The sequence below is a fragment of the Hylaeus volcanicus genome, chromosome 4 (assembly GCF_026283585.1).
Source record: "Hylaeus volcanicus isolate JK05 chromosome 4, UHH_iyHylVolc1.0_haploid, whole genome shotgun sequence".
In the NCBI taxonomy this organism is placed as follows: domain Eukaryota; kingdom Metazoa; phylum Arthropoda; class Insecta; order Hymenoptera; family Colletidae; genus Hylaeus; species Hylaeus volcanicus.
In genome coordinates, this window is record NC_071979.1 from 2,442,124 (window position 1) to 2,454,192 (window position 12,069).

General features: G+C 34.7%; 1 protein-coding gene across 8 annotated transcripts in view; it reads left to right on the forward strand.

Annotated features, from left to right (window-relative positions):
- Nucleotides 1-12,069, forward strand: part of LOC128875339 (uncharacterized) — a 27,726-nt gene that overhangs the window by 7,982 nt on the left and 7,675 nt on the right. For all 8 annotated transcript variants that reach the window (XM_054120844.1, XM_054120849.1, XM_054120842.1 and 5 more), the window contains exons 3-5: nucleotides 4,383-4,474; nucleotides 10,212-10,321; nucleotides 10,418-10,540. In XM_054120844.1, coding sequence (XP_053976819.1) covers nucleotides 4,383-4,474; nucleotides 10,212-10,321; nucleotides 10,418-10,540 — 325 coding nt within the window. The remainder of the gene's footprint in view (nucleotides 1-4,382; nucleotides 4,475-10,211; nucleotides 10,322-10,417; nucleotides 10,541-12,069) is intronic.

The following is a 12,069-nucleotide window of genomic DNA, read 5'->3' on the forward strand; positions in this document are numbered from 1 at the left end:
ATCCAATATGGCCGACATGTATATTTAAATAATTATTAGATATTCATGAAACTTGGTATTTATGACTTATTTGGGCCGCAAATTATGAATCTGATATTAGAATTGCAAAATTCAAAATGGCGAATCCAATATGGCCGACATGTATATTGAAAAATTATTGCATCTTCATGAATCTTGGTATATTATTGATATATTAATTATTAATTACCAAGATATTTGCTACTTTAAAAGTATCGACGTGCTACGCGTCATTGGAGGTTGCCAACTATATCAGGGTTGTATTAAGAACGTGAAAAATTTGTATCTTTGTTGCGCGAACGTAAATCTTGGCAGTAGGTTTTCCTATAAGGACATTTAGCAATCTTGTGGATTATTTTGCTAATTATTTACGTTTAGTGTCAGTCGAATTATTGGACCTGTAGATATTTGATAATTTCTTTTTGTGTGTTGTAAAAATTAGGATAAAATACATCCGATTGATATATAAAAATTTATATTGTATATATATAATTATAAATATTTTAAAATATAATTGTAAACTATATATGTATATATATATATTTATTTATTTATATTTAAAAAATCAATGGTATGCAATATTTGCAAATATTAAATAAATAAATAAATATATAAATATTTGTACTTATATTTAAAAAATTAATGGTATGCGATATTTGCAAATATTCTTATAAAGATAATCCAACAAAAGAATTTCATAATTTCCAATTCCATCTTAATTTGCCAGATATAATTAAAAAGAGAACCCTATTACTTCCACAACATTCGTTAAAAATAACGAAAAAATAAAAATATACATTTGGAATTAAGTAACCTCCTCCTTTTCGAAGTCGGTTAGAAAGAGCATTCATGAAGAGTAATGGAAATCGACCCATTGAAATCGAAAGCGGTACTAGAGTTAAAGAGGCGAACGCTCGAAGAAAAGTGAACGCGTTTGTACGGCGTAGAATGCGGAAGTAATAGGGGCAAGAATGGATCCGATTCGAACAAAATTCCACAGAAATAGTGTAAGATACAATTCACATGTGCGCACTCATCTCCCCGCGAGGCTTTTACGTCATGTTCAACCAAGGTTCGTTCGCCACGCAGTCGTCGAGCTCGCGAATCTATTTTCGAAAGCGCTACTCGCAATTGTTCACGAGCTTCATGTTTCACGCCGCGTACGATTCTCCTTGCAAAGTAAATAAATAAGTCGCAGGAGTCGTAAAAAGCAGGAGGAGACCGTTGAGAAAATTCCACGCGTTTTTTTGGTCATCGTATTCGAGGATAATCTACGTATAAAGAATAGGTAAAAGTAATGTAATAGCTAAAAAATATGTCGCACTGCTAAAACTACTATACAGAGTGTCCCAAAAATGTTGTAACACCTTGAAAGGGGTGGTTCAGGAGGTGATTTGAAACAACTTTTTCCTTAGCGAAAATGTTGTCCGAGGCTTCGTTAAGGAGATATTAAGAGAAAACTTCGACCAATCAGAGCGCGAGTATGCCGGTGGAGCGCCCGCGGTAGCGTATGAGCGCAGCCGCCTAGCACGTAGACACGCCTACTGCTGGCGCTCCACCGGCATACTCGCGCTCTGATTGGTCGAAGTTTTCTCTTAATATCTCCTTAACGAAGGCTTGGATAACATTTTCGCATAGGAAAAAGTTGTTTCAAATTACCTTTCGAACCACCCCTTTCAAGCTGTTACAACATTTTTGGGACACCCTGTATAATTTATATTTTCATACAGAAAAAGAATTTATCTCCTTCAGGGACGGTTTTTGTTCGCACTTTTCTTATATCTCTAACTGTACATCGGATATAACGTTAACACTTATGTAAAAATTGCAAAATTTAAAATGGCGGATCCAATATGGCCGACATGTACATTAAAAAGTTATTAGATATTCATGAAACTTGGTATTTATGACTCATTTGACCAGCAAACTTTGAATCTGATATTAGAATTGCAAAATTCAAAATGGCGGATCCAATATGGCCCACATGTATATTAAAAAGTTGTTAGATATTCATGAAACGTGGTATGTATGATTTATTTGACCAGCAAACATTGAATCTGATATCAAAATTGCAAAATTCAAAATGGCGGATCCAATATGGCCGGCATGTATATTAAAAAGTTATTACTTTTTCATGAATATCGTTTTTGGATGAATCGTGACATGATATTACGATATCGCTGTTGTACGTGGACCGATTATATTGACTTTGGTTTTATTAGAAAGCTTATATGCGATTTACACAAGAAGAATGCTTTTCAATTTAGAAAATATATAATTAGAGAATATATTTTGACGATCATTCTTTTCGTTACATTCGAAATAAAATATAACCTAATACTTCATTATTTAAAATAACTACCATTTCGAGTGAACAAGTATTATCTTTCTCGTAAAATAACGGTACGAAATAAATTATTTCAAATAGTTATCTTTCATTTTTCCATTTCAATTAAAATTCGCCCAAGACTGATACCGACTACCCAATCCTCCACAGGCGTTTCACAGAGACTTTTCGTGGCCCTGGACGACTCGCGCGTCAACTCAATATTTGTGAAACGTTGCGCAAGCATTGAAAGTGGTGAATCGTTGAGTTGGATGGCCGTAGTAGCTATTTCTCGCGATTATTTCGTCACCGACGGGTCGGCTCCCCCCAGAAACTCGTTGCAATAAGAAAATCGCGGATATGCTTGGCTATTCCCGCGATGAGAAACTAGGTCGGAGGAGACTCTAAACGTCGACTACAAATTTCGAAGCGCGTCCGGGGCCAACTAGGCATAAAATTCTACGTGTAGAAATTATATCTCTGCCTCTATATTCAATTATTTTTAATATTCAATTATTTATAACATTCAATTATTTATAAATTATAAATTATAATTATAGTTTAAACAGATCGCTCGTAATTTGGTACATTAAAACTTTTAAATCCTCAACAAATAAGTCTCAACCTGATCGCAATGCATTTCTGTACAAATTTTAGTTGCCATCGAATTTTGTTTACTATTATTCTTCTGAAATTACTGTAAAATTAGATATAAGTATTACTGATTTCCATTCTTATGGATTTAAACAGGGTGTTCCAAAAATTTTGGAGGTCCTTGAAAGAGGTGATTCGGGGAGGTGATTTGAAACAACTTTTTCCTTAGCGAAAATGTTGTCCGAGGCTTCCTCGGAACGAAAAACCTCGACCAATCAGAGCGCGAGGATGCCGGTGGAGCGGCCGCGGTAGCGTATGAGCGCGGTCGCATACCGCGGCCACTCCAACGGCATCCTCGCGCTCTGATTGGTCAGTGTTTGCCGTTAATATCTCCTTAACAAAGCCTCAGACAACATTTTCGCTAAGGAAAAAGTTGCTTCAAATCACCTCCCGGACGACCCCGTTCAATGACCTCCAACATTTTTAGGACATCCTGTATAATACATACAAGGTGTCCTATTTTAACTTGTACACCATGATAACTCGAAAATATTGTGTTTTAGCAAAAAATGTTTTAACACAATTTTGACAAACCTTCTATGTCACCAATATACAGGGTGTCTCAAAAATATTGGAGTTCCTTGAAAGGAATGGTTCGGGGGGTGATTGAAACAACGTTTTTCTTACCGAAAATATTGTTTCAAATCACCCCTCGAACCATCCCTTTCAAGGACCTCCAACACTCTCAAGTCTCAACCTGATGGTCATTACAATTAATCTACATATACAGGGTGTCCCAAAAATGTTGGAGGTCCTTGAAAAGGGTGGTTCAGGGGGTGATTTGAAACACCTTTTTCCGTAGCGAAATTGTTGTCCGAGGCTTCGTTGAGGAGATATTAACGGAAAACACTGGCCAATCAGAGCGCGCGTTGGAGCGGCCGCGATAGCGATGGCTACGCGTTAGGTATCTGCTCTCGTACGCGAACAAGTGACTCGACGTGCATCGAAGGGTATTGACGCGACCGCTCAGCGCGTAGCCTTCGCTACCGCGGCCGCTCCAACGGTATCCGCGCGCTCTGATTGGTCGGGTTTTTTTATTAATATCTACTTAACGAAGTCCCATCCGACATTTTTTCAAAGGAAAAAGTTGTTTCAAATCACCTCCCGAACCACCCCTTTCAAGGACCTCCAACATTTTTGGGACACTCTGTATATATTCGAACTTTAGTAACCCACAAATTTTGTTTATTATTATTCTTCGAGTTTCAATGAAATTTAATGGGACCAAAGAAAACTAAGGAAACTAAGAAAATATAAGAGAATTAGATGTTAGTAATTTTTCCTAATGATATAAGAATGTAAATGATAGTATAGCGACGTAGCTCGTGTACAATAAATGAAATTCTTTGTTTAAATGCTACAGTTGATATTATTTTTTGCGTAGGTCGACACATAGAGGGGATATGGCACACAGCGATCGTCGCCTACGGGAGAGAATATTACTTTGGTCCAAGCGGGATCCAAACTGCCAGGCCTGTAAGTATAGTTCTTCTTGTGAAATTGAACAAGCGATCCAACGAATACTTTTTTAGAAAATATTATTACATTTGAACCGCAGCGAAGAACTAAAACGATATTAATATAACTATAATACGCAAGCACGATTGGAATGTTTGGAGGAAAATAAACTTTTTGTTTATTGCTTAGGCTACGTTCAATAAACTGTTGTTGCCAGAATTTTATTTCAGTACAAACGATGCTCTTTTGTCGTGACGTACGTACGTCATTGTTTTTCTGAAAATTTATGAAACGTAATGGTAACTTGCGCGAGTATAAACATTTAAACGAATGGCCAGAACCTTTCATTAGTATTATCACAAAAATCAAATTAAATTCACAATTAAATTGCCCATGTACTTTCCAACTACTTTAAAAATTAAATTGTTAATTAAGTTAACTATGCGCTACCCAAGTACTTCAAAAATTCTATTAACCGTGTGATGCACATAATACATACACATTAATTAAAAGTTTCAAACAAGGAATAATCTATTACTGAATTTTATCTTCCTTTGCAATATTAAAAAGAAAAAAATTGCTGTTGGTTTACTTTTCCAAGTTATTTTGGCATGATAATTTACGTTTGTCGTGACGTTGGAAATAATTTCATGCTTCTTTGCCAATCAGCGTGTTTATGCTCATCATTATTTTTAAAACGTTCATTGAAACTGCAGAACGCCAAAAAGGTAATTTCAATGATTCCTAGAGCTGCGGTGAGCATGTTTCGGGGCGAAGTGCCAGATAATCGTGACCCGAGTCTCATTGTTATTTTGAGAGAATTCTCCAGAATGTCTTCCGAATTAATTCTTCAACCTGATATCCTCGTAAATGGATTTAATAACTTTCTGAACTTTTTAAAGTTCAAAAAAACTTGAATACGACCATATTAGCTGGATGTATACAAACGTACTCACACATTTAATATTATAAATTTGATCTTAAACATTTACGTTTGTACATCAGTCACTAACTTTAATAATATGTGAATTTTTCCCTATTTTTAATTATATTTTATTCGAATAATAATCGTCCTATTACAATAATAATGTTCTCCATTCTTTAATTAGTAATATATCTTTGCTATAAGTAAAGCATAATGATACACATATAAAAGGATGATTATTTAACCTAACGAAATGATGAATAAATATTTTTACTTAACTTAACCAGGAATATCGACGCATATGTATACGTTTTAAGAATTAAGAAATATTAAAACATATTACAATATTAAAAATATTACAAAATATTACAATATTAAAATGAGACAGTATATTTGTATGTCGAAATCGATTTAGAGATAAATATTGCTTTGGTTTGTGCGTATTCGATTAAATAAAAAAGAAAAAGGTATTTAAAATTCGTCCCTCAAGAGGATAAACTACATTTATAAACTATCGAGTATAAATCACGAAATTACTTTCCACGCCTAATGTAATTAATGAACGAGCTATGTTCGTTGTCACGAATATCTTTGTAATTAAGGCATTTAAATGAACAAATTTATAATTATAAGCTTGGTTTTAATGCCAAGTCTCCAATTTATCGCGAATCTTTCTGTTTGTATACTTTTGACTAGTAAATATTATTTACATACATTTTTAGATACTTTATCTACTAGTTTATAAATTTATAGATTATTCTTGCTATCTTTTTACTACTATTTCTCTATCTGAATCAACGTGATATAGCATGTTGTTCGTTTAACTAGATGTCAATTTGTCCCACATAGAAACTGTTATAACTTTTGAACGACTCAGTAAAACAACTCCAAATGTTTTGGAGAATCTTGGAAAAGTAGTTGGAGAATCTTGTTAAAGTAGTCTAGAATTTTTTAACTCCAAACGTTTTGGAGGATCTTGGAAAACTTGTTAAAATAGTCTAGAATTTTTTAAATAAATACCGACTATTTCGATATATTTCTCAAACATCCTTAAACCAAAACTTGTCAACTTGTTCTCGTTACAATGGTTGGGACGAAAATAAGATTCTGGCAATCCCGATTTATCGATGGGAAAAAAAGTTACACCCGGTGAAATGTTAGGCTACACGGGGTGCATCTCTGCCATCCAAATGGTGACCGATTGGACGCGCTATATAGCCAGCTAGTGGCGAGTCATTCTGGCCATACGATACGCTAGACACGAGTGGGTACTAAATTTGGTCCGGTTGACTCCAAAAATAATCCTTGCCTTACTTCAATCTCTTTCTCACCTCTCTCTTTCTCCTCGCTCTCTCCATCCGATGATCCCTCGTCCAGATTCTACAAAGCCTAAACTTGCTGGTGAGTTTCCGCTTCCAACGTCGATTCTTCCATAAACCTGTCACTAATTCGACTGCTAAGGTCTTCTCAGCTAAAATTGAAAATTCCCAACAGATACAAAAATTTGTCGAAAAATCTATTTCTTGATGAATTAAGATCCTAATTGTTATTAGGCGTTGAAGATAATTCTGTGCCTTTGTATTCGACCATTAATAGCTACATAGGCTGCGGATGTTTATATGTATTTATGACAAGTGAAGATGTGGGAAAATGTATGAACGAAGGCAAAAATATATAAAGTCCCAACAATCACGTTACACTGTTTAAAAGATGGAATCTGGTTTTCTTTAAATTTCAATTCATCATATGTATTTATAAAAATATACATTTGCATAAACGTTCGCAGTCTATTTGTAACTCTGGTTTAAACAAATATACTTACTCGCCAGTTTGGTATATTATAGGATCAACCTTCTAAGTTCTCAATCTAAACTCTATTGTGAAGTATCTACACATAGTATCTGTACAAATCTCTACACATTTGGATTTATATGTAAATTAACGTTTAGTTTCTTATAGTCTTACCTATTCAATTCTAAATTTTTTATGACTATCTTAGATTGTAATTAATGGCCATTCTAGACATTATCTATGTTTCAACCCGGTGGAGATTACATGCAGAGTAATATTTTCCTTATTATTATTGTTCTACAATTATTGTAACTACTTGCTACACTTGTGATCTATTAGAATAATAATAATAATCAGCAAACATTAATGGCTGGTCATCGGGTTAGGGTTTAGATTATTATACAATATATGTATGTATAAATTGGTAATTTAGAAGACTGGTGATTTAACATAAAATAACAAAATGGCGATTAAATACTTCTACTTAAACTAGGGATATGAATGATTGAATATAAAGGCAGATCATTAATTCCTACACCTAATAATTAAACACTCAATAAAGACTAAATATAAAATGTGAAGCATACTTGATATAAATAATTCTATTGGGAAAAGAGCCTTTGTTTACTGTCATTGTGTAATAAAGATTGTTCTAAAATACATGTCTGTTATTCCTTTAAATTTATTTGCAATGTATTTAGAGCGCCTGAGACACGAGCCATTCAAACAGAAACTCCTTTCTCTCAATGTTCAAGTTCGACGAAGTTGAGGTGTATGAACCTATATATTGGATCATGTTCAAAATACGTTCATCCTAATTGCGTATCGATTCACCATCATTGAAGGTGGCTTCTTCGCGTTGCCCGGCATGGCTTCCGTTGATGTTAAACCTTTCCTGACTGTCATTAACGCTAAAACTATCAAATGTTTATTTTAACCAGGTGCGTTAGATTTATTTGTAAAATTATTCAATTTTTGACCATTTCTCTGCTGCAATTTATGGTGAGAATATGTATGTGTATCATTATGCTTCACTTATAGCGAAAATATATTACTAATTAAAGTACGAGGAACATTATTATTGTAATAGCACGATTATTATTCGAATAAAATATGATTAAAAATAAGGAAAAATTCACATATTACGAAATTTAGTGAATGATGTGCAAACGTAAATGTTTAAGATCTAGCTAATATGGTCGTATTTAACTACTTTCAAATTCTAAAAAATTCAGAAAGATATTAAATCCATTTACCCGGATCTCAGGTTGAAGAATTAATTCAGAAGACATTCTTGGAGAATTCTCTTAAAATAACAATGAGACTCGAGCTGCAATTATCGAATTTTAAATAGTGTTTTCTTTTTTATTTAGTTGATACGAACTAACCAAAGCAATACTTATCTCTAAATGGATTTTGCATACAAATATATTGTGTCATTTTAATATTGTCTATTTCTTAATTCTTAAAACGTCGTTATATACGTCGATATTCCTCAACAGGTTAATTAAAAATATGTGCAAAATATTAATAACTATAGTAAACCTAGTATTAGCTCACGTTAATATTGTATATTTCTTATTTCTCATGTCTCACGTCTCATGTTAATATTCTATATATTTCTTAATTCTTAAAGCGTATATGTATACGTCGATATTCCTCAACAGGTTAATTAAAAATACGTGCAAAATATTAATAACTATAGTAAACCTAATATTAACAAACTTAATTCTACAGTTAAAGTTACACTCTTATTATCACGCGTCGTACCACATCATCCCAATTTCTAAACTCTCAACCGTTAAATTCTTAACTCGTATACAATATCGCCTAAGTTTAACCCTTTGCGCTCGAGGCATAGTTCTATAGAATCAAATCGAGTCCGTTTTATAATAAATTTCTGTAAAACTAAAAAACTCTACTTAGAAAAGAAACATCTACGAACATTCGTGACTCAATGAACTATTGTTACAATTTATAATTAGCTGTATTCTGATGTAAGTAAAATTAAAATTGTACGTTCAAAACGTCACTTTTAAATTACATATGTCGCCCTAGAGACGCCACTCGAGCGCAAATGGTTAAAATACCTAAAATAAAAGTGTATCGGATGACGAACAGTCCGAACAACACAGAGGTATAATGAAACTTCTACCGCGCTCGACACACCGTGCGTCGGTGGACGATCAGCTGGAAAGTAGTCAAACGCAACGCGATGGAAAAAGCAAACCCAAAGCTGCATCGATGAAGAGCGTGCGCGCTACCATGCGAACTCGAATATCGTTTATCTTGAGTTACGCTAGCCGGGCAGCGTGGTGTCGAATCTCGAGGCGCGCCGCGACGTCAGTTCGTATGCGAGTGGTTCGTTGACGAAACGCAAAACCAACCGAGAAAACCGCTCCGTCGCGCGAACCCGACACGAGTTCTTCGCCTCTCGACGCAGGTGCAACATTTATAATAAAATAACGTGCGCAGATTCGCGGAAAACAACAAAGTGACGTTCTGTTTTCCCACGAAGTGACGGAAATTCGATCTCCCCCTTCCTTCCGCCTCTCTGATACCTAAACAAACTTTTCCTAAAACTTTCGAACCATTTCCGGCGTTCGTTCCACAGGAACCTCTCTTCTCCTCTTCCCTGCCTGTTCGTATTTCCCTCCATGCTACAAAAACCAATCAGAGTTTCGGCTAATCGTTTAAATTTAGCGTTCGCGAGCCACGCTTCTGTCTCCTCTTCTTTTTATTCCTTTTCCTCCTTTTTCTTTACTTTTTCCTTTCTCTCTTTTGTTTCAATTCTTTTTTAATTCATTCCCTTCCACCCATCGAGTAGCGCTACTCCGACACACGGTGCACAGTTATTTCGAGCGTTTCTTATAGGGAAGCGCAAGTTTGTCGTAGATTCTAAAATTACATAGCTCTCGGAGCCTGCCATCGCGAGGGGGTGTACCGACGCGTTGATCGTACGCTGCCGTAAAATTGACATTGACGACGGCTTCCGAATGCACGGCTTTCATACGGAGGAATCCGTTTCCCGTGTTTCAGGGCGGCACGGTGCTAGGCGAGCCGAACAAGGTGGAAAGAATCGGCGACACCTACTTGCCGTACTCCATCTTCTTAGAATACATCAACGGCTTGGGCACGTCCAAGTTCGCGTGAGTTATCAGTGTAAAAATATTTTCATGACGACGTGTATTAGCCAAAACACACCCCGACGGTTTTTCCGACAAAAATCAGTCGTTCCGTTGCAGCCCGGGGACGTACAACCTCTTCAAGCACAACTGCAACTGCTTCACGGACGAAGTTAGCAATTTCTTGGCTGGCAAGGGTATACCGAAGTACATTCTCGATTTGCCGGAAGAGATATTCCAAACGTAAGATTCTCGTGTGTTCTAACTCCTATCGGGTGACGAATTAAGGAGCCATTCTAGTCTTTGGAGCGGCAATTTTTAATTCTTTTTTTGAAGATTTCCTTTCTTCTTTTAATTTATAAAGAATTTTATGAAGGCTTTGCCTACTTACACGTACACCTACTTATTCACGTTTTAAGAACGTACACGATTGTTTCCAGGTAAAAATAATCAAAATTGAACTTGGTACGAGTGATCTTATACAGGCCCTCCTGAAAAAGTATGTTCAGAGAGATTTTAGTTAATATTGTCAAGTACATTTTCGTTAATATTAGCATCGCTGTTGGTCGAACCAGAATAATGATGAAATATTGAAAATTCACCTTTTCCATTTTTCTTGTCCTTTGTATATTACAAAATATTAGGCTATCTGGAAAGTCCATGCCGATTTTTAGTAGGCGGTACAGGTCTAAATATGTCGGAATGGCTGAAAACAAATAAAATGTGTACATTCCTTAACAGATGGAAAGGTTGTGGAACAAAATGGTACAACATATATAATTCAATAAATATACATCAAAATTCAAATATGCCTTTGAAGTTTTCTTAAAAATAGGCATGAACTTTCTGAACAACCCAATATATATATTTAACCAGGCACCAGCCGAACCAGAATAATTATGAAATATTGAAAATTCATTCTTTTCCATTTTTCTTGTCCTTTGTATACCTATTAAAAAAAATATATATATATAGAATAATCAGATTTGAAAACCGTGCTGAAGATTCACTCCAAATTTGAAGTCATTCAATCAACTAGAACTCGTGGTATCGTGGCAACCATTTCAAAAAATATGTTTATCTTACCATGGTTATCTAAAATATAAAAATCATGGTTAAATATGGAGGGAAATCGTGTCTTTTAAAGTCTTTCGTACCAAATACGTAGTCAGTGTAAAAAGTATTCGTACAGCAACTAATTTAAAATAAAATTAATAAGAAAAGAAATGAGAGCGTTAACATTAAAAATAATAAACTTTAATTTACGCAAATTCTACTCTAAAAATATGTAAGAATGTTGGTTACTTATTTCTTCCTCTAAAATTTATTAATAAAATAATTGTATGAAGTTTTATTGTGAATTGGTTCCTGTACGAATACTTATTACACTGTATACTTAAGATTATAATCAAAACCAAACCTTTGCTTACTTGCTTGTTGAAAATGAGTATCACTCATATTACCAACGAAGAGATTGTAGCTAAAATTGCAAAGAAATTTAAAATGCAAAAAAAGAAATAAATATGGATATTTTGAAAGTTCTAAACTAGAATACCTCCTTAATTCCTTGGGGAATCCCTCAGGGCTTCAGTTGGTGTAACTGCGAATGGTTATGCATCTACAGCAAATAAAAATTATATTAGAGAATCTATAAGAATGTAAAAAAATATTGAAAGTAAAGTTCGTCTTATAATATTTTCAGAGTAAAATAAATTTCTGTTTAAAGGTGCGCAGGAGCCAGAGCCAAACTCAGAGTTGACTTCAGCGACAGT